The sequence below is a fragment of the Aotus nancymaae genome, unplaced genomic scaffold (genome assembly GCF_030222135.1).
Source record: "Aotus nancymaae isolate 86718 unplaced genomic scaffold, 86718_ANA_hifiasm-v0.15.2.pri h1tg000064l_1, whole genome shotgun sequence".
In the NCBI taxonomy this organism is placed as follows: Eukaryota; Metazoa; Chordata; class Mammalia; order Primates; family Aotidae; genus Aotus; species Aotus nancymaae.
Genome location: NW_026988479.1, coordinates 10,035,669 through 10,059,549, shown reverse-complemented (window position 1 = coordinate 10,059,549; position 23,881 = coordinate 10,035,669). Strand labels below are relative to the sequence as shown.

General features: G+C 41.4%; 1 protein-coding gene across 2 annotated transcripts in view; it reads right to left on the bottom strand.

Annotated features, from left to right (window-relative positions):
• The window catches only part of CATSPER3 (cation channel sperm associated 3), a 53,817-nt gene that overhangs the window by 27,736 nt on the left and 2,200 nt on the right, over nt 1-23,881 (bottom strand). The window contains exons 1-2 of one of the 2 annotated variants that reach the window (XM_012438104.2): nt 21,241-21,642; nt 19,250-19,403 (exon numbers count right to left, since the gene is read on the bottom strand). In XM_012438104.2, the coding sequence (XP_012293527.2) occupies nt 19,250-19,403; nt 21,241-21,335 (249 nt within the window). In that variant the 5' untranslated portion in view covers nt 21,336-21,642. Of the gene's footprint in view, nt 1-19,249; nt 19,404-21,240; nt 21,643-23,881 lie in introns of those variants that run through there. The other variant, XM_021664906.2, reaches the window with a different exon arrangement.

Sequence of the window (23,881 nt, the reverse complement as noted above, 5' to 3'; positions counted from 1 at the left end):
CTGAAGTTGCTTATCATCTTAAGGAGATTTTGGGCTGAGACAATGGGGTCTTCTAAATATACAGTCATGTCATCTGCAAATAGAGACAATTTGACTTCCTCTTTTCCTATCTGAATACTCTTTATTTTTCTTCCCTGATTGCTCTGGCTAAAACTTCCAACAGTACATTGAATAGGAATGTTGAGAGAGGACACTCTTGTCTAGTGCCAGTTTTTGCCCATTCAGTACAATATTGGCTGTGGGTTTGTCATAAATAGCTTTTATTATTTTGAGATACATTCCATTGATACTTACTTTATTGAGAGTTTTTAGCATAGAGGGCTGTTGAATTTTACTGAAGGCCTTCTCTGCATCTATTGAGATAATCATGTGGTTTTAGTCTTTGGTTCTGTTTATGTGATGGATTACATTTACATATTTGTGTATGTTGAACCAGCCTTGCATCCCCAGGATGAAGCCTACATGATTGTGATGGATAAGCTCTTAGATGTGCTGTCACACTTCAGTTTGCCAGTATTTTATTGAAGATTTTTGCATCAATGTTCATCATGGATATTGGCCTGTAATATTCTTTTTCAGTTGTGTCTCTGCCAGGTTTTGGTATCAGGATGATATTGGTCTCATAAAATTGAGTTAGGGAGGATTCCCTCATTTTGGATTGTTTGGAATAGTTTCTGAAGGAATGGTACCAGCTCCTTTTTGTACATCTGGTAGAATTTGGCTGTAAACCCATCTGGACCTGGACTTTTGTTGGTTGGTAGGCTATTAATTGCTGCCTCAACTTCAGACCTTGTTATTGCTCTATTGAGGGATCCAACTTCTTCCTGGTTTAGTCTTGGGAGGGTGTAAGTGTCCAGGAATTTATCCATTTCTTCTAGATTTACTGGTTTATGTGCATAGAGGTGTTTGTAGTAATCTCTGATGGTAGCTTGTGTTTCTATGGAATCGGTGGTGATATCCCCTTTATCATTTTTTATTGCATCTATTCTTCTCCCTTTTCTTTTTTATTAGTCTGTCTAACAGTCTATCTACTTTGTTGATCTTTTCAAAAAACCCACTTTTAGATTTATTGATTTTTTGAAGGGATTTTTGTGTCTCTATCTCTTTCAGTTCTGCTCTGATCTTAGTTATTTCTTGTCTTCTGCTAGTTTTTGAATTTGTTTGATCTTGCTCCTCTAGTTTTTTTAATTGTGATGATAGGGTGTCAATTTTAGATCTTCCTTACTTCTCATGTAGGCATTTAGTGCTATAAATTTTCCTCTAGACAATGCTTTAAATGTGTCCTGGAGATTCTGGTACATTATGTCTTCATTCTCATTGGTTTCGAAAAACATCTTTATTTCTGCCTTCCTTTCATTATTTATCCAGTAGTCATTCAGGAGAAGGTTGTTCAGTTTCCATGTAGTTGTGCAGTTTTTTGAGTGAGTTTCTTAATCCTGAGTTCTAATTTGATTGCACTGTGGTCTGAGAGACTGTTTGTTATGATTTCCATTCTTTTACATTTGCTGAGGAGTGATTTACTTCCAATTATGTGGTCAGTTTTAGAGTAGGTGTGATGTGGTGCTGAGAAGAATGTATATTCTGTGGATTTGGGGTGGAGAGTTCTGTAGATGTGTTTAAGGTCTGCTTGGTCCAGATCTGCATTCAAGTCCTGGATGTCCTTGTTGATTTTCTGTCTTGTTGATCTAATATTGACAGTGGAGTGTTAAAGTCTCCCACTATTATTGTGTGGGAGTCTAAGTCTCTTTGTAGGTTGTTAAGAACTTGCTTTATGTATCTGGGTGCTCCTGTATTGGGTGTATATATATTTAGGAGAGTTATTTCTTCTTGTTGCATTGATCCTTTTATCATTATGTAATGCCCTTCATTGTCTCTTTTGATCTTTGTTGGTTTAAAGTCCATCTTATCAGGGACTAGGATTGCAACCCCTGCTTTTTTTTTTTTTTTTTTTTTTGCTCTCTGTTTGCTTAGTAAATCTTCTTCTATTCTTTTATTTTGAGCCTATGTGTATCTTTGCACATGAGATGGGTCTCCTGAATACACCACACCAATGGGTCTTGACTTTTTATCCAATTTGCCAGTCTGTGTCTTTTGATTGGGGCATTTAGCTTGTTTTCATTTAAGGTTAATATTGTTATGTGTGAATTTGATCCTGCCATTTTGATGCTAGCTGACTGTTTTGCCCGTTAGTTGATGCAGTTTCTTCACTGTCAATGGTCTCTACTATTTGGTACATTTTTGCAGTGGCTGGTACTGGTTGTTCCTTTCCATATTTAGTGCTTCTTTCAGGAGCTCTTGTAAGGCAGGCCTAGTGGTGATGAAATCTCTCAGCAATTGCTTGTTTGTAAAGGATTTTATTTCTCCTTCACTTATGAAGCTTAGTTTGGCTGGATATGAAATTCTGGGTTGAAAGTTCTTTTCTTTAAGGATGTTGAATATTGCCCCCCACTCTCCTCTGGCTTGTAGGGTTTCTGCCGAGAGATCCACTGTGAGTCTGATAGGCTTCCCTTTGTGGGTAACCTGACCTTTCTCTCTGGGTGCCCTTAGCATTTTTTCCTTCATTTCAACCCTGGTGAATCTGACAATTGTGTGCCTTGGGGTTGCTCTTCTTGAGGAATATCTTTGTGGGGTTCTCTGTATTTCCTGGATTTGAAAGTTAGCCTGCCTTCCTAGGTTAGGGAAGTTCTCCTGGATAATATCCTGAAGAGTGTTTTCCAACTCGGATTCATTCTCCTCATCACATTCAGGTACACCAATCAAATGTAGATTAGGTCTTTTCACATAATCCCATACTTCTTGGAGGCTTTGTTCATTTCTTTTCACTCTTATTTCTCTAGTCTTGCCTTTCATTTTATTTCATTGAGTTGATCTTCAATCTCTGATATCCTTTCTTCTGCTTGATCGATTTGGCTATTGAAACTTGTGTATGCTTCCCAAAGTTCTCATGCTGTGTTTTTTAGCTCTATCAAGTCGTTTATGTTCTTCTCTAAGCTGGTTATTCTAGTTAGCATTTTGTCTAACCTTTTTTCAAGGTTCTTTGTTTCTTTGCATTGGGTTAGAACATGCTCCTTTTGCTCAGAGAAGTTTGTTATTACCCACTTTCTGAAGCCTCTTTCTGGCATTTCATCAAACTCTTTCTCCATCTAGTTTTGTTCCCTTGCTGGTGAGGAGTTGTGATCCTCTGGAAGAGAAGCAGCATTCTGGTTTTTGGTGATTTCATCCTTTTTGTGCTGGTGTCTTCCCATCTTCATGGATTTTTCTACCTTTGGTGATTGAAGTTGGTGACTTTCGGATGGGGTCTCTGAGTGGACATCCTTTCTGTTTATGTTGAAGCTCTTTCTTTTTTTTTTTTTTCCTTCAGTTTTCCTAACAGTCAGGCCCCTCTGCTGCAGGACTGCTGGAGGTCCACTCTAGACCCTGCTTGCCTGGGAATCGCCCAGAAGGGCTACAGAACAGCAAGGATTGCTGCCTGTTCTTTCCTCTGGTAGCTTTGTCCCAAAAGGGTACCCGCCAGATGTCAGCCAGAGCTCTCCTGTATGAGGTGTCTTTTTGGATATATGGGGGTCAGGGAGCTGCTTGAGGAGGTAGTCTGTCCCTTATCAGAGCTCAAGTGCTGTGCTTGGATCTCCGTTGCTCCCTTTAGAGCTGCTGGGCAGGGACGTTTAAGTCTGCTGCAGTGGAACTCACAATCACCCCTTTTCCCAGGTGCTCTGTCCTGGGAAGGTGGGGTTTTATTTATAAGTCCCTGATATGCTGCTGCCATTTTTGCAGAGATGCCCTGCCCAGCAAGGAGAGAGTCTAGTCATAGTCTGCCTACAGGGGCACTGCTGAGCTGCCGCACGCTCAGTCCAGCTGCTGTGTAAACTTCCTCACACTTCTTTTGTTTACACAGGTATGGTTAGAACTGCCTGGGCAATAACGAACACCCTTCCCCGCACCAGGCTTGATTGTCCCAGGTCAAGATCAAAAACTGCTGTGCTGGCTGCAAAACTCTCAAGCCAGAGGGTTTCAGTTTGCTGGTCTTTATGGGGGTAGAACCCACCAAGCCAGATCACTTGGCTCCCTGCCTTCAGCTCCCTTTTTGTTCTGAGGAGTGGGAGGCTCTGTCTCACAGGCATTCCAGGCGCCAGCCAAAACCCACAGCGCTGGCTGAAACAGCTGCTCAGATTTGTGCTGTGCTGATAACCCATGACTTGCAGGCCCAGTGAAAATCTCCTGGTCTGTGGGCTGTAAAGACCATGGGAGAAGCGCGGTATCGGAACCAGAGTGCCGGAGTGGTCAGATAAGTCCCTGATGGCCTCTGTTGGGTAGAAGAGGTGTCCTCTGGCCAGTTGTACTTCCTAGGTGAGGCAGCACCCCACCCTGCCTCGGTTTGCCCTCCTTGGGCTACACCCACTATCCAACCAGTCCCATTGAGATGAACCCAGTACCTCAGTTGGAAATGCAGAGATCACTCGCCTTCTGTATCGCTCTCGCTGGGAACTGCACTCCGGAGCTGTTCCTATTCGACCATATTGGCAGAAGTCCTCCAAGTCAGCATTGGCATTTTCAATCACATATTTTTTAAAAAGAGTTACAAAGCAAAATATACACCACTAGCTTTTGTATTTACTGATGCAATTGCCTTACCTGAGTTCTTTATTTCTTTGTATGACTTCAGGTTACTGTCTTGTTTCATTTCCACCTACAAAACTATTTTTATAATTTTTTTTTGAGGGCAGGTTTACTAGTAACAAACCCCTTCATTTTTGTTTATCCTGATCCCCTTCATTTTTGAAGGATAATTTCGCTGAACACAGTATTTCTCATTGACAGTATTTCTTCTTTTAATATTTTAAATGTGCCATTTCACTGGTTCTGGCTTCCATAGTTTCTGAGGAGAAATCAGCTGTTAATCTTATTGAGGTTTCTTATATGTGAAACTTGCTTATCTCTTGCAGCTTTCAAGATTCTTGCTTTATTTTTGGCTTTTAACAGTTTGATTAAGTGTCTTAGTGTGGCTATTTTTACGTTTCTCCTTCTTGGAATTATTGGATGTATATATTCATGTCTCTCATAAAATTTGGGAATTTGGGCCATTATTTCTTTAAATATTCATTCTGCCTCATTCTTTTTCTCCTCTCCTTCTGGAACCCCTATCATGTGTATGTTAGTATGTTTGATGGTATCCCACAGCTCTCACAGGCTCTGTTCATTTGTCCTCATTATTATTATTACTATTATTATTATTGAGGCACAGTCTTGCTCTGTCACCCAGGCTGGAGTCAGTGGCACGATCTTGGCTCACTGCAACCTCTGACTCCCAGGTTCAAGTGATTCTCCTGCCTCAGCCTCCAGAGTAGCTGGGACTACAGGCACCTGCCACCATGCCCAGCTAATTTTGTATTTTTAGTAGAGATGGGTTTCACCATATTGGCCAGGCTGGTCTCAAACTCCTAATCTCATGATCCACCCACCTCAGCCTCCCAAAGTGCTGGGATTAAAGGCAAGTGCCACCATGCCCAGCTGTCCTCATTATTTTTTCTTACTGCTTCTCAAACTGAGTAAGTTTAATTGACCTGTCTTCAGGTTCACCAATTCTTTCTTCTACTGGCTCAAATCTGTTACTGAATCCCCCTAGATAATGCTTCATTTCAGCTACTGCACTTTTCAATCCAGAACTTCTTTTTTATAATTTCTATCTCTTTATAAGTATTCTCTTTGCTGAGACATATTTTCCCCTGGTTTCCTTTAGCTCTTTGAGCATCTTTGTTTTTCAGACAGTCTCACTCTATCGCCCAGGCTGGAGTACAGTGGTGTGATCTCAGCTTACTGCAACCTCTGTCTCCTGGGTTCAAGCAATTCTCCTGCCTCAGTCTCCCAAGTAGCTGGGGTTACAGATGTATACCACCACACCTGGCTAATTTTTCTATTTTTAGTTGAAGTGAGATCTGACCACGTTGGCGAGGCTGGTCTCAAACTCCTGACCTCAACTGATCCATGCACCTCAGCCTCCCAAAGTGCTGGGATTACAGGCATAAGCCACCACACCTGGTCTCTTTGAGCAGTTTTTCAAAAGCCTTTGTCTAGTAATTCCAATGACTGGGTTTCCTCAGGAAGAGTTTCTGTTCATTTACCCTGTGTATAAGCCATACATTTTTGTTTCTTTGCATGCTTTATAATATTTTGTTGAAAACTAAATGTTTTAAATATTGCAATGTGGTAAGTCTGGAAATCAAATTCTTCCCCCTCCTCATGGTTTGTTTTTGCTGCTTTATGTGAGTAGTAGTTATTTGGTTAGTGACTTTCCTAAACTATTTTTGCAGATAACTATATTCTTTGTTTTATGTCATCTCTGAAGTCTCTATTCCTTTACTTTCTGGTTGACTAGTGTTTTGACAAAGATTTTTTATTTATTTTTATTTTTTGAGATGGAGTCTCACTCTGTCACCCAGGCTGGAGTGCAGTGACACAATCTCAACTCACTGCAACCTCTGCCACCCAGCTTCAAGCGATTCTCCTGTCTCAGCCTCCCAAGTAGCTGGGATTACAAGTACCTGCCACCACACCTGGCTAATTTTTTTGTATTTTTAGTAGAGACAAGGTTTCACCATGTTGGCCAGGCTGGTCTAGAACTCGTGACCTCAAGTAATCTGTCTGCCTTGGCCTCCTAAAGTGCTGGGACTATAGACGTGAGCCTCTGTGCCCGGCCAACAGAGATTTTCTTAAATCTGTCAAAAGAAAGAGGAAAAGAGGAAAGAAAGGAAAAAAGGGAGAGGAGGGATTGGGGAAAAATGGAGGGAAGAAGAAAAGAAAGAAGAAAGGGAGGAAAGAGGAAGAAAGAGAAAGGAAAAATAAACAGAAATAAGAAAAAGAGAGTGAGAGAGAGGAGAGAGAGAGAGAAAGGCCAGGCACTGTAACTCATTCCTGTAATCCCAGTGCTTTGGGAGGCCAAGGCAGGAGACTCTCTTGAGGCCAGGAGTTTGAGACCAGCCTGGGCAACACAGCAAGATCCCATATCTAACAAACAAACAAACAAACAAACAAAAAAATTAAAAACTACCTGGACATGGTGGTGCATGCATGTAGTTCTAGCTACTCAAGAGGCTGAGACATGGGGATCTCTTGAGTCCAAGGTTTTGAGGCTGACTGACCTATGATCATGTCACTGCACCCAAGCCCAGGCAACAGCATGACATCCTGTCTGATAAAGAAAGGAAGAAAGGAGGGAGAGAAGGAAGTAGGGGAGAGGAGGAAGGAAGGAATGGGGAGGGGGAGAGAAGGAAGGTGCAGGGGGGGGAGGGGGAGGGGAGGGAGGGAAAGAAAGAAAGGAGAAAAGAGGAGAGAAAAAGGAAAGGAAGGAAGACAGGCTAGGCATGGTGGCTCATGCCTGCAACCCTTTGGGAAGCCAAGGCAGGAATATCTCTTGAGGTCAGGAGTTCAAGACCAGTCTAGACAACATAGTAAGACCCCATCTCTATAAAAAATTTAAAAATTAGCTGAGCATGGTAACATATGTCTGTAGTCCTAGCTACTCAGCAGGCTGAAACAGGAAGATCCCTTGAGTTCAGGAGTTTGAGGCTGCAGTGAGCTAGGATCATGTCACTTCACTCTAGCCCAGGCAACAGAGTGAGACCTTATCTCAAAAAGAAAGAATAAAATGAGGGAAGAGTGGGAAAGGAGGGAGGGAGGGAACCAGGGAGGGAGGGAGAAAAGTTCTCCTAGTTTTTTTAGATTGGTTCTGTGTTGGGATACTCTTTCAGTGCTTAGGAAAACCATTTACAACTCTACATTACCCTTAACTTCCAATTTTTACTGAGCCTAAAGATCAGCTAAAGGTGAAATCTTGAGATCTTACGTCTATTTGAAACATTTTGCCTGCCCTCCATATACACACGAGCCTCTCAGTGTCCTATTTATCCAAAGAATCTCCCTTCTAGGCCTTTCTTCCTACACTTCAGTATGTCCATTGCTTTAACTTTTTTTTTTTTTTTTTTTGCCGCAGGCAGCAACACATTGTTCATATGCCTCTTAATGTTTGTAAGAAATTCCCTTTGCATAGCCACCTTTCTGCTTTGAGAAAATTCCAAGTTAGGTGAAACAAAAGCAGTCAACTCCATCAGTCCTCAACTGGCTCTCAGGTCAAAATGGACCAATACAATTCTTTGAGAACAAGGTCTGGACTAGTGCACAGTGGCTCGTGACTATTGGGAGATCCAAGGTGGGTGGATCACTTGAGCCCAGGAGTTTGAGACCAGCCTAGGCAGCATAGCAAGACCCCCCCCCACCTACAAATCATACAAAAATTAGCTGGGCATGATGGTGCCTGCCTATGGTCCCAGCTACTCAGGAGGCTGAGGTGGGAAGATTGCTTGAGGCCAAGCAGCTGAGGCTGCAATGATCTGTGATCATGCCTCTGCACTCCAGCCTGGGCAACAGAGCAAGACCCCATCCCAACAAACAAACAAATAAAGTCTGCTCTGGAACCAAGGACCAGGATTCTACATTAGGAATGTGAGCTGCTGCCTTCAGGATCACTACCATGCTGGGGAGGGGAGTGGACAAGGTAAGTGAAAATATAACAAAACTTTCCTAACTTTTAAAATATATATGTGAACAAAGACAGTTTTATTTCTTCCTTTCCAGTCTTTACATGTTTATTTCTTTTTCTTGTTTTATTGCATTAGCCATGACTTCCAGTACGATGTTAAATAGGAGTGGTGAAAGCAGACATCCTTTTCTTGTTCCTGATCTTAGTAGGAAGGCATCAAGTTTCCCAATATTAAATATAATGTTTGCAATCAGCTTTTTTTAGATTGTATTTTGTTTTTGTTTTTTAACTTTTGTTTTTAATTGACATATAATAATTGTATTTATTTATGGGGTACAGTATGATGTTTTAATACATATATACAATGTGTAATGTCAAACCAGGGTAATTAGCACATTCATTACCTCAAACACTTATCATTTCTTTGTGATAAGAACATTCAGGGCCAGGCACGGTGGCTCACACCTGTAATCCCAGGACTTTGGGAGGCCGAGGAGGGTGGATCACGAGGTCAAGAGATCGAGACCATCCTGGTCAACATGGTGAAACCCCATCTCTACTAAAAATATGAAAAATTAGCTGGGCATGGTGGCACATGCCTGTAATCCCAGCTACTCAGGAGGCTGAGGCAGGAGAATTGCCTGAACCCAGGAGGCAGAGGTTGCAGTGAGCCGAGATTGCACCATTGCACGCCAGCCTGGGTAACAAGAGCGAAACTCTGTCTCAAAACAAAACAAAACAAAACAAAAGAACATTCACAGTCCTCTCTTCTAGCTATTTTGAAGTATACAATGCATATTGGTGAATATCATCACCCTATTACACAGAACACCAAAATTAACTCCTCCTAACTGTAACTTTGTACCTCATTAACCAACCTCTCCTCCTCTCCTTGCCCCCTACTCTTCCCAATTCACATATGGTTTGGATGTTCGTCTCCTCCAAATCTCATGTTGAAATGTGATTCCCAGTGTTGGAGATGGGGCCTAGCAGGAGTTGACTGGATCATGGGAGCAGATCCTTCATGAATGGTTTAGCACCATTCCATTGATAATAACTGAGTTCTCACTCTGAGTTCACATGAGATCTGGCTGTTTAAAAGTGTGTGGCAGTTCCCCCAACCCTTGCTCCCTCTCTTACCATGTGACATGCTGGCTCCCCTTTGTCTTCTACCATTAAGCTTCCTGGGACCCTCACCAGCAGCAGACATTGGCACCACACTTCCTGTATGGTCTGCAGAGCCATGAGCCAAAATATAAGCTCTTTTCTTTATAAATTACCCAGCCTCAGATATATTTCTTTATAGCAACACAAAAACTGATATGGGAAAATGGTACCAGAAGTGTGGTACTGATATAAAGATACCTGAAAATGTGGAAGCAGCTTTGGAACTAGGTAACAGGTAAGAGGTAAAAGGCAGAGCTTGGAAGAGCTTGGAGGTCTCAGAAGTGAGGATTCTCTAAGAAGTTTAGAACCTCTTAGAGACTGGTTAAATGGTTTTGACCAAAATGCTGATAAAGATATGGACAATGAAGCCCAGGCTGCTGAGGTCTCAGATGGAAATGAGGAATCTATTGAGGACTACAGTAAACGTCACCCTTGTTATGCCTTAGCAAGGAACTTGGTTGCATCAGGTGATCCACCCGCCTCAGCTTCCCGAAGTGCTGGGATTACAGGCATGAACCACCATGCCTGGCCCTTTTTTTTTTTTTCAGAGATAAGATCTCATTCTGTCACCCAGGTGGGAGTACAGTGGTGCAATCATGGTTCACTATAGCCTTGACCTCCTGAGCTCAAACAATCCTCCTGCCTCAGACCCCTGAGTAGCTGGGACTACAGACACATGGTGCCATGCCTGGTTTTTATTTTTTATTTTTTGTTTCCATATCCTAGGGCCTTGTGAAAGGCTGAACATAATAAGAGTGATGACTTAGGGAATCTACCAGAAGAAATTTCTAAGCAGCAAAACATTCAAGATGTGTCCTTGCTGCTTCTAACACCCTATGATCAGATATGGGAGCAAAGTTGGAACTTATATTTAAAAGGGAAGCACAGTATAAAAATCTAGACAACTTGCAGACTGGCCATTTGGCAGAGACAGAGAAAGCCCTATCAGGAGAGGAATTCAAGCAGGCTATGAAGCAACCACTTGCTAGAGAGATTAGCATGACTAAAAGGGAGCGAAGTGCTAATATCTAAGATAATCGGGGAAAGGCCCTGAAGGCATTTCACAGATCAAGGCAACCCCTCTCATAACAGGCCCAGGGGCCTAGGAGGACTGAATGATTTCTGAGGCCAGGCCCAGGGCTCTGCTGCCCTGAGCAGCCTTGGGACACTGCTCCCCACATCCTGGCTGCTCAAGCTCCCGTCTTAGCTCAAAGGGCCCCAGATATTGCTAAGGCCATGACTTTGGAGAGCACAAGCTGCTGCAAACTTTGGTGGCTTCCACATGGTGTTAAGTCTGTGGGCTTAGGGGATGCAAGAGCGAAGGAGGTTTAGCAGCTTTCCCCTAGAGTTCAGAGGATGTATAAGAAAACCCAGGGGTCCAGACAGAAGCCTGCTACAGGGGCAGAGTCCTCACAGAGAACCTTTACTAAAGCAGCGTAAAGAGGAAATGTGGGGCTGGAGTCCCCACACAGAATCTCCACTAGGGCACTGCCTAGTGGAGCTGTGGGAAGGGAACCACTGCTCTCCAGACCCAAGAATGATAGAGCCATGAGCAGCTTGCCTCCTGAGCCTGGAAAAGCTGCAGGCACTCAACTCCAACCCATGAAAGCAGACACAGGAAGTGTACCTTGCAAAGCCACTGGGGTGGAGCTCCCCAAGGCCCTGGGAGCCCATCCCTTGCACCAGCTTACATTCCCAATGTGAAACCCTGTTCCTTGGTTCCAGAAGCAACAGAACATTCCTTGGGTTTTTTGGGGGTGTTATTGTTGTTGTTTTGAGGGTCTTGCTCTGTTGCCCAGGCTGGAGCACAAAGATGTGATCACAGATCATCACTCAGGCTCAAGCAATCCTCCCAAGCATCTGGTGCCAGCATCACCAGAAGCAGACGCTGGTACTATGCTTCCTGTACAGCCTGCAGAACCATGAGCCAAAATAAAACCTCTTTTCTTTATAAATTACTCAGTCCCAGGTATTTCTTTATAGCAATGCAAAAACCAATATACTACTTCTATGAGTCAACTTTTTTAGATGGCACATGCCTGAGATCATATGGTATTTGTTCTTCTGTGCTTGGCTTATTACACTTAATGTCTTCTAAGTTCAGCCATGTTACTACAAATGACAGGATTTTGTTCTTTATTATGTATGAATAGTATTTTATTGTGAATACTATTTTAAATCTGTTTAAAATAAATTCTATTCACAATAGAATACAGCACATTTTAAAATCTGTTCATCCATTGATGAACACAGGTTGAGTCCGTATTTTGGCTATTTTCAACAGTGCTATAATAAACATGGGATTGCAGGTATCTCTTCAATATAGCGATTTCCTTTTCTTTGGCTATATACTCAGTAGTAGGATTGCTGAACCATATGGTAATTCTATTTTTAATTTTTTGAGGAACCTCCATAATGTTGTCCATAACAGCTATACTAATTTACATTCCTGGCAACAATGTAGATGAGTTCCCCCATCTCCACATCCTCACCAGCATTTATTTATATAAATGCTGATATTTATTATTATCTTTTTTTTTTTTTTTTTTTTTTTTTTGAGACAGAGTTTTGCTCTTGTTGCCCAGGCTAGAGTGCAATGGCATGATCTCAGCTCACTGCAACCTCCACCTCCCGGGTTCAAGCAATTCTCCTGCCTCAGCCTCCCAAGTAGCTGGGATTACAGGTATGTGCCACCAAGTATTTTTAGTAAAGATGGGGTTTCTCCGTGTTGGTCAGGCTGGTCTCAAACTCCCAACTTCGGGTGATCCACCCACCTCAGCTTCCCAAAGTGCTGGGATTACAGGCATGAACCACCATGCCTGGCCCTTTTTTTTTTTTTTTTAAAGAGACAAGATTGTACTCTTGTCACCCAGGTGGGAGTGCAGTGGTGCAATCAGGGCTCACTACGGCCTTGAACTCCTGAGCTCAAACAATCCTCCTGCCTCAGCCTCCTGAGTAGCTGGGACTATAGACACATGGCATATGCCTGTTTTTTTGTTTGTTTGTTTTGTTTTTTCCATGGAGACTGTGTCTCACTATGTTGCCCAGGCATTTTTTTATATATATATAAGCTTTCCTGCATTTTTTAAGTTGCTTCTTTCTTGATTCCGTGTTCACTGGGTTGCTGTAGACCCTTGGCTATTTTCCAGAGTTCTGGCAGGTTTGCTCCTTTTTTTAGACATTTCTCTGGATAGACACACATTGGAGTTACCTACTCTGCCATTTTCACTGATATCACACCCCTCTTTCATTGTTGAAGGATAGTTTTTCTAGATGCAGAATTTTTTATTGATATTCTTTTTCTTGCAGCACTTTATGACATCCCACTGCCTCCGGCTGCCATGGTTTCTGGCAAGAAATCAGCTGCTAATCTTACTGAGGACTTCTTTTCAGTGATATGTTGATGGGCTCTAATTCTCTTTTTGTCTTTGTCTTTCAACAGTTTGAATATGATATGTCTAGGTGTGAATCTCTGAGTTTATCCTACTTGGAGTTCATTGATGATCTTAGATGTACATATTAACATCTTTCATCAAATTTGGGAAGTTTCTGCCCACTGTCTCTTCATATACTCTCTCTGCCCTTCCTCTCCTCTCCAGGGACATGTATGACATGCATGTTTTTATGTTTGATGATGTCCTACAGGTCTCTGTTCATATTTTTATTCATTCTTTTTTCCTGTTCTTTAGATAGGAGAATCTCAATTTTCCTGTTGATTCTTTCTCTAAATAGCTCAAGTCTTCTGATTAGTTCCTCTAGTGAATTTTTCATTTCAATTATTGTACTTTTCAACTACATAATTTCTATTTAACAACTCTTAATCATTTATATCTCTTTATTCATATTCTCTGTTTGGTTAGACACTATTCTCATATTTTCCTTTAATTCTTTAGCTATGGTTTTCTCTTTTTTTTTTTTTTTTTTTTGAGACAGAGTCTTGCTCTGTTGCCAGGCACCAGGCTGGAGTGCAGTGCACCTGTCTAAGTATGAGCCAGGGCACCTGGCTGATATTTTCTATTAATTGCTTTTCTTCTTGTGTATGAGCCATACACTCTTGTTTCTTCGCATGTCTCATGATTTTGTGGCTGAAAACTGAACATTTTACATAATATAATGTTGCAACTCTGAAAATTAAAATTAAACCCTCCCTTTTCCCCAGGGTTTGTTGTTCTTTCTTCTTTTCTTTTCTTTTTTTTTTGAGACGGAGTTTTGCTCTTGTTACCCAGGCTGGAGAGCAATGGCGCGATCTCGGCTCACCGCAACCTCCGCCTCCTGGGTTCAGGCAATTCTCCTGCCTCGGCCTCCTGAGTAGCTGGGATTACAGGCACGTGCCACCATGCCCAACTAATTTTTTGTATTTTTAGTAGAGACGGGGTTTCACCATGTTGACCAGGATGGTCTCGATCTCTTGACCTCGTGATGCACCCGCCTCGGCCTCCCAAAGTGCTGGGATTACAGGCGTGAGCCACCACGCCCAGCTCTCTTCTTTTCTTTTTTAAATTGACTTTCCTGAACTGATTCTGTAAAGTCTATATTCTTTGTCATGTGTGGTCACCAAGGTTTCTGTTCAGTTTAATGCCCTACTAATGATTGGACAGAAATTTTCTTACACACCTGAAATCAGTAAGCCTCTTGCCAAGGGGGCTCTGTGGGGGCACATGCTCAATGCTCTAGCAACCTACAACTCTGCCTCAGCCTTCATTTCCTGCTTGCACAGAGCCTCAAGGTTAGTCAGAGGTGAGAAATCAGGACTCTCTCAGGTCTTTTCCAGCACCTTCAGTGGGGTTCCCAGGAGTGTTAATAATTTTTCAGTTTCAGTTAACCAGGGGCTTTCATACATGTTATTTTCAATGGCTGTACCACCAACCTGTAAGTTGTGTATTAATTACATCATTTTACAAATGTTGCAGCCAAACCACAGAGAGCTTAAGTAACTTGTCCAAATTCTCACAGTTAGTAATAAGGTAGGAAGCTGGGGCTTGAACCCAAATCTGTATGACCCCGAAGTCTGAACGGCACAGAACATTCCCTAGGCTTGCAAACCAGGTCCCTAAAGCAGGACACATGCTTTGTGACCCTTACAGCCTCAGGAGGGGAATCAGAGGATTCAGGTTCCTCAATTTGTCTCTTTCCCTGACCCCTGCCAAGTCCTATACCTAACATGATGTTCCACAGTCCATAACCAGTCTCTGTGGAATTGTGGTGTGGAATTCCATACCAACACATTCACAGAAGTGGTTCCAAGTGGATCTGACACATTTTAAGTATTAATTGTGGTATCCCACCACCTCGACTGCTTCTGACACCACACTACATTTATGCTAACCTTTTCACCTCCAAGAAGGAAATTTGTAATTTATCTTAAAGAAAGATAAGAATATATCTTTAACCTTTTCACTGTAAAATAAACACACATATACAACCACATGAACAAATACATAGCCTAATAAATTATTTCAAGGCCAATATCCCTGTAACTACCACCTAGGTCAAGAAGTAGAACTCTGTCATCCCAGAAGCCCCTCATGTGCCCCATATCCCAATTACAACCTCCCCCCTCCTGCCAAAATTAATGACTATCCAAATTTTTATAGTAATTCCTTGCATTTCTTTATAGATAAAAACCCACATATGTATCCCTAGAACTAATAAGTAGTCTTGCCATTTATAAATTTTTAAAATTCTGGTGTGTCTTTTAAGTCTCTCATTCCTTTTCTCTTTCCTTACAATTTATCTGTTAAAGAACCCGGGGAGCTTGACTTGTAAAATCTCCCAGTCTGGATTTTGCTGAGTTCATGCTCATGGTACAGCTCAGCATATCCCTCTGTCCTCCATATTTCCTGATCTCCTGGGCAAGATTAGAGGTGCTATTCTTTTATAGATGGCACATAATTTCTGGTTGTCTCTTTTTATGATGGTAGCAGCCATTGATGCTCAGTGCCTAGATCAATTACTTCCTAGGGCATTGAAAAATTATAATATTGTATCATTTCTTTTTTATTTATTAAGGGGGACACATCTAAAAAAAGACGTTTCCCCTCACCTACAATATGCTTACTCAGTACTGCAGTTTACATAAGGTCAGTAATTCTTGATTCTCTTCCTTAATTTAGTAATTATCAAGATAAAGGATTAGTTCCTTATCATCCTCCAAAAGTGGACAGTTTATTTTGGAGTATCTTATAACCTCATAGGTTATTTGATGAGTTTCAATACATGGTAATTATTATTCTTATTGGAGCTCAAACTGTCTGATCTTTGGCCAGTAGGAACCTCTTCACATAGTCTCCTAAGTCTTTTGACATGGCCCCAGCAGTCTTTGATAGCTTCTTTGCTATGTCTATGACAAGATAATCCTGGCTCATCTGGTATACCTCCTGCCCTAGACCTGGAATTGGTTATTTACCAAAGAAGTTCCTGGTTCTTTCTTCCATGAGTATCCTGGTTCTTAAGAATACAGGGGATGACAGAAATAAACTGTCCCATAATTACTCAATTGTCCTATCTTGTATTACACACATACAAGTCTCAGAATAACACTACTAATAGTATTCCCACTAAATTGATTACTGAATATTATTTTAAAACTTTTTATATTGGTTTTCCCCATTGTCTCCCATTTTTAAGTCATACTCTATCTTCACTGTCAGAAGATATATTCATTATATACTATATTCTCTCTGTTAAAGCACAATTAGTATCAGTTCCACAAATAACTACATACTTAATGCTCATCTTCCGTCCTAACGTTGATGCTTCTCTAGTCATTTTTGTTTGCTGAAACTTATTATTTAGTAAATTACTGAGGAAGGGCTCATAGAAACAATATTCCCCAAGTTTTTGAATATTGATGAATTTGTGTCCTTTATACTCGAAAGTCAGTTTTTCTGATCTAAAACTCTTGGTTCTCATTTTCTTTGCTTAAGTATCTTACATATGTAACTCTATTTTCTTTTGGCATATTATTTTACCATAGCAAAGTTTGATGATAAGTAACTGTCTTCTCCTTATAAGCCACACTGCCTTGATACTTACAGTTTCCTTAACCCCCCTTTCCTTTAAAATCCTATAATTTTACTAGAGTATGTTTTGGTGTTTATTGTTTAAAGTCCATATTCTCAGGTATGTAGTGTGTGCTCTTTCAACACATAGTTTCAAACATTTAGTTTCAGGTAACTTTTCTTGGATGATAGATTTTAGCATCTGTTCTGTTCCTTTGCTTTGTTTCTGTTTTGTTTCAAATTCAGGGGCTCCTAATGTCCTTATCCTGGATTTTTCTTCTCCATCTTCAATGTTCATTATTTTCTCTCGACTCCTTTTCATCTCTTCATTTCTTATTGATTTAAAAAATGTCCTACATTTAATCCTATATTTCTCTTTTCTTTTTTTTTTTTGAGACGGAGTTTTGCTCTTGTTACCCAGGCTGGAGTGCAATGGCGCGATCTCGGCTCACCGCAACCTCCGCCTCCTGGGTTCAGGCAATTCTCCTGCCTCAGCCTCCTGAGTAGCTGGGATTACAGGCACGCGCCACCATGCCCAGCTAATTTTTTGTATTTTTAGTAGAGACGGGGTTTCACCATGTTGACCAGGATGGTCTCGATCTCTTGACCTTGTGATGCACCCGCCTCAGCCTCCCAAAGTGCTGGGATTACAGGCTTGAGAATCCTATATTTCTCTTAAGCTATTATCTGTTGCAATTAATTGCTCTTAGTCTATTTTAGTCTTCATTTTTGAAATTTTTCTTTTATTTTTTATCCATGCAGTGCAAGAACTTTTTTTTAATTTTTCTTTTATTTCTAATTCTTTCCTGAGTTTTGTCTTTTCACTTCTGTTCTTTCCTATCTTAAATCACTTTCTTAAATATGTGACTTGTTTTAAAGTCGTATGCTACAGTCTTTCCTGTTTTGTAGGCATGTCATTGTGGTGGGCTTTCATTATCTACAGGTTAAGTATCTCTTATCTGAAATGCTTGGGAACAGAAGTATTTCAGATTTTAAATTTTTTAGATTTTGGAATATTTGCATTATCTTTACTGGTGGAGCAACTCATATCTGAAAATCTGAAATCCAAAATGCTCCAGTAAGCATTTCCTTTGAGTGTCATGTCAGTAGTGCTCTGAATGTTTTGAATTTTGGAGCACTTCAGATACCAGATTTTCAAATTCAGGATGCTCAATCTGTATAAGGATATTATTCTCTACCTTATTCTCTTTTTTCTTAAAGTAATTTTGTATGAGACTTTATCGCAACCCTTTTTTTTTCCTAAAAACACAAGTATAGCAGCATCAATCCTTTTCTATTGTGCTGTTTTACATAAAATTAGTTTTCTTGAACTTTTAGAAGATGGTATGGTTCTAACCTCACTGAGCTCATTCTTCTGCTTTTGTGCTATGTTTAAAAAAATTGTGAGGTTCCCTGGTTCCATTCCCCTCCTCCCATTTTATCTGAACCTTCTCTTCCTTCATCTCTATGTCTCTAACCTGCTCAGTTTTTATTCCATTTCCAATATTTATCCTATCTATGGGATCCTGTCTTTAAAGAGAGTTCTGGCTGGTCAGCTTTAAAAGTTCATAGTATCTGCTGCTCTAGCCCCTTCAAAAATTACCAGGAACCTCTTGATCTAGCCCAGTATTGGACAAGGCAATACCCTTTCTGATATCAAATGCTGTTCTCACATCAGCCCATCACATTTTTAATGAATACATAATAGCGTCCCTCTGTTTCTTCCCCCACAAGGCTAATACTATGCAGTTCTTGTGGCTTGTAGTAAGGAAACTAACTAGTTTTGCTGCAAATGCTGCCTATGGGTTCTTGTCTTTGCTATATAGTTGCTCTGGTTTTTTTGGTTGGTTGGTTGGTTGGTTGGTTGCAACAAGGTCTCACTCTGTTGCCCAGGCTAGAGTGCAGTGGTGCAATCACAGCTCACTGCAGCCTCGAACTCCCAGGCTCTCCCACCTCAGCATCTAGAGTAGCTGAGACTACAGGTGTGCACCACCATGCCCAACTTTTTTTTAAATAGAGATGGGGGTCCCACTTTGTTGACCAGCCTTGCTCTGTTTTTGAGAGGAGATTTCAAGGAGACTTAAAAACCATGTCACTGACCAGGCATGGTGGCTCATGCCTGTAATCCCAGCACTTTGAGAGGCCAAGGCAGGTGGATCACTTGAGTGAGTTCAAGACCAGCCTGGTCAACATGGCAAGACCCCATCTCTACTAAAAATACAAAAATTACCTGGGCGTGCTGATGTGTGCCTACAATCCAAGCTACTTGGGAGGCTGATGCAGGAGAATCCCTTGAACCCAGGAGGCAGAAGTTGCACTGAGCCAAAATAGCGCCACTGCACTCCAGCTTAGGTAACAGGGCGAGACTCCATTTCAAAAAAAAAAAAAAAGTCACCACTGCTGCTCTTGTCACCCTCTTCCCAGATTTAAGAGTATTTTTAGAATTCTACGGAAAATTTCTAGAAACAAAATACCTTAAAAATCTTATAATGTTTCCAGAAATAAAGCATCTTTCAAAAAAGAAGAAAATTGACCCATTTTGTCTCCTTACCTCAAGAAGTCTGAACAAGCGGTACCTGATGTCATAACTGGTCCACAAGGCCGTAAAAAAGGCATTCGATCCGACAGCACTAATCATAATTATCTTAAAGAAACAGCTCATTATGACTCTCTTCACAAATGCCCGAAACTCATCATCTTTCCGCCTGTCAAAAAGTTGAATATAAAGTATGGTTATGGTGCTGCAGAGCCGGATGCCCACATAATGCATATTTTTTTGCAGGGACAAGGCTCTGCTTTCACCTTTCTGTGAATATAAATGTACATATACTTTTACGTAGCAATGAAATGTTGAATAAATGACCACTGAAATACATATGATGATCATGGATACTCTGTCCCCACTCAGTTACTCAGTTCCCTCTCCCTGGACCTCTGAAAAAGAATGGTCACCACTCCTTCTCCAGCAAAACAAAGTGTCATCTTCATTTATTCACTCAACAAATCTTTATTGAGTGGCAACTACATACCAAGCAATATAGTAGGCACTGGGAACACAGTGTGAGCAAGACTAAATATTGCCAGTCTACTAAGCAAAACTGATAATCATCAAATATCACCCATACACATGCTCACATCAATAATAAAAAACTGAACACCCCAAGAGAAAATGGGCACACAACCTATTCATGAAATAAATACCAAAGACCAATAAACTTCTCCAGATATGTTCTATAGCAATACTAATCAGGGAGATGCACCATTATTTTTGTTTATAAAATTAGCAAAGACTTGAACATGGTAAGATCTAATGCTGGCAATAGTGTAGTATGATTTAGCACTGTCTAAAACTGCCAGAGGCATGAAAACTGACCAGCTTTTTTGAAAAGCCTTAGAACCATTCATTCTCTGACCCAAGAGAATACAACCTGAAATGAAATAACTTCAACTAAAAATGTCTCAGCATTGTTTCCGGTACTGAGAAGCTTGAAAACAATTTAAACATCTAACAAAAAGGACTGGGTAAATATTTGTGGTAGGCCTGTCTCTTGAAATATAGGCACTAAAATATGTCTATGTATTTTTCAGGATTTAGAAAAATGTTTACAATCCATTTTTATGTCTTGTTTTGTTTTGTGTGCAACAAAACACAAAAACCAAAGATACAAAATTATCTGTTCAAAATTATCTCACCTGTGCAAAAATGGGTGGAAAAAATCAGCAGGAAATATGCCAAAATGTTAACAGGGTCTGTCTATGGATGGTGAAGTTACAGATAATTCTTTCTCCTGTTTATTTCCATTTATCTGTGCTTTGCAATTTTTCTCAGAGAGTACATATTACTGTTTCCCATTATGTTATAAATGAATACATTCTCATAATAGTTAAAAAAAATATGGAATATTCTTTTTTTTTTTGAGACAGAGTCTCGCTCTGTCACCCAGGCTGGAGTGCGGGGTAGTGCAATCTCAGCTCACTGCAACCTCCACCCCCACAGGTCCAAGCGATTCTCCTAACTCAGCCTCCCAAGTAGCTAGGACTACAGATGCACACCACCACTCCTGGCTAACTTTTGTATTTTTAGTAGAGATGAGGTTTTGCCATGTTGGCCAGGCTAGTCTCAAACTCCTGACCTCAGATGATCTGCCCACCTCGGCAGGCTTGAGCCACCATACCTGACCAGAATATATATACTTTTCTAATATATCAAGATATGCAATTTTCACTATCTGATTTGAGATGGGGTCTACTACAAAAAGAAAAGAAAAGAAAAGAAAAGAAAAGAAAAGAAAAGCCTTGAGATTATCTAACAGTCATTAATAGAAAAGGACAAAACTGAGTTAAACTGGTTACTCAAGTCTACAGGGCACATAACAGGATGCCAACCTCACCGATCACAGAAACCAAATTGTCAAGGACATGCAACTTATTTTGGTAAGCAGACGAGTGTCTGAGGGAAGAGGCTGAGCGAATGCCAACACCCTGCCCTCACACTTCCGCTTGTACATTTCTTAACAGGCAATGGAGATAGAGAATATTTACTTAAATTTCTTGAATGTTGGGCAAAATTCCATCGATGTAGTAACCAATGAACTAGAACTGACTTTCAACAGGCTCTGGTGACGGTGTTGAGACATTTTCCAAATTTCCAACTGTTATTCTTTGCTTTTACCATCCAACATAAAATCTCTGCTTAGGGATTTTCCTCAGCATCTGAATTCTGAGAGGCAGCTGGAGAAGGTCCACGAAGGGAATCCTTGCTTTATGAGGTCACTCTTGGGCATTCTGTTGCTTTACCAGTCTGAGGCCCCTGAAGTGGGGAGCTCCCCAGTGGGTCTAACATGAATTCTCTTTTCCCAAAGAGACTGAGTGCCTCCATTCAACAAAAAGGCTATGGGCATCCACATTATGCAGAATCATGAAGCTCTGGGTTAAAGCTGGAAGTCACTAGAAACAGACCACACAAAGGCCCTCCCTTCAAGAAGTGCCCCCAGCTGATTGACACAGGCCCTTGGTAATGTGTTAGAAAAAGTTACGGATCATGTAAGAAGGGAAAGAAAAGTTCTCTGGGCTCTAAGGAAAAGAGAGCACATCCAGGGCCCAGGCACTGGAAACACCTGGAAGGACAAGAAAAGATTGTGATGGGTTTGACTTAGAACAAAAGAAAAATTATAATCCCAGCAACTTGGGAGGCTAAGATAGCAGGACCACTTGAGACCAGGAGTTTGAGATCAGCCTGAGCAACATAGTGAGACCCCCATCTCTTAAAAAAAAAATAAGAAATAAAAATTGCGGCAGCGTGTGGTGGCTCACACCTGTAATCCCAGAACTTTGGGAGGCTGAGGCAAGCAGATCACCTGAGGTCAGTAGTTCGAGACTTGCCTGGCCAACATGGTGAAACCCTGTGCCTACTAAAAAATATATAAAAATTAGCCGGGCATGGTGGCAGGTGCCTATAATCCCAGCTACTCAGGAGGCTGAGGCAGAAGAATCACTTGAACCCAGGAGGTGGAGATAGCAGTGAGCTAAGATCATGCCATTGCACTCTAGCCTGGGTAACAAGAGCAAAACTCCATCTCAAAAAAAAAAGAAAAATTAGCCATGGGAGGTTGAGGCAGGAGGATCACTTGAGCCCTGGAGTTCAAGACAAGCCTGGGCAACATAGTGAGACTGTCTCTATAAAAAATAAAAATAAAAATAAATTAAGTGGGTGTGGTGGCATGCACCTGTAGTCCCAACTACCAGGGAGGCTGAGGTGGGAGGATCACCTGAGTCCAGGAGTTGGAGGTTATAATGAGCTGTGATCACATCACTGCACTCCAGCCTGCATGAAAGAATGAGACCCCATCTCTTTAAAAAAAAAAAAAAACAAAGGAGATATTATTATATTACATAAATCCTGAGTTGGCTAACTGCAGGCATGGAATGTGCACATATAAACCACCTAGATAGAATATAAAGAATGAGCCCATGAGGCAGGGATGTTTTAAGTACAAAAGCGATAGGGATTTTTGCTCTGTTCAACTCTCAAGATTAATATATTTTCCTCACTCACCTTCTCCTAACTCCTTTGGCTTTCAAGACAAATCAAGACAGTGAAATCTGGGTAGCCCTGTGTTGTACTAAATGTTCAGTGGCTAAACTGGTCAATTTCCTGGACAACAAAGTTCTTGGTCCATAAGAAAAGGAGGTAGCCACCCCATCGCCTCTGCTGTCCCTGGTGTTCCACAAGTATATATGACCACTTGTGGAGGAAAATACTTTTATGGGCAACCAATAAACTGAACTGGGAAATAACATCTTATGTACTCATTTTCTCCATTTAAAATCATCAACAGCAAAGTTTTAAGAATCACTGAGATTCATGTCCCCATGATTCAAACTTTAGCCCCATCTTCTCCCTCTACATTCATCTCTCAGGGATCAGCTTCTCCTATAACTCCTGCTGTATCCTTTAGTTATATGCCCCTAAATGTCTCAGGGCTCCTGCCCAACATCCATCCACAGGAGGCTCCTGGGACAGCTGCTCCAAGAGAGCCCACATCAGTTCTCCATCTGTTTCCACCTGCCCTGATATGTCACTGTGTCCAATCCGCTAGGGTACACAGAAGGCCCTCAGTAAGCATGTACTGTATGAATATGCAAAATAATGGCATCAGGATCCCTGTGCTCACTCACACAGCTAGGCACAGCAGGATTTAATCTCCAGGAAACTCAGCAGTACACTTTTGTGACTTTCCTCTTTAAGCACCAAAGCATACTTTCACAGAAAAACAGAAAAGAGATTTAAAAAGTAAAGAATTCTTTCATGCTGCTTGGAGAGGTGAGGGAAGGTAGCCCAATGAAAGTAACAGAGAAGAGCCCAGTTGTTCTTGGTGGACTATATCAGCACAGCCACAGATGAATGCTATTTCTGAAGCCACTGATGAAGACTTTAGTCTGGAAATGAAACTCCAGCTGGGTGAGTGGAAAGCAACAGGAAATCAGAGGTGACAAGCTGATCCAGGGCCTACTGAAATCATCCATATCTTCTCATGGATTGGGTGGGCAGGGCAGGCATCCCAGGATGAGAAGCCCAAGGGCCATCTCCAGTGCCCTTTCAGCAGCAACTCACACTCTGCGTGACCTGGGCAGCACCACGGCAGCCGCAGATAGCCGGGGAGAGTCAGCGACTGGCAGGTGC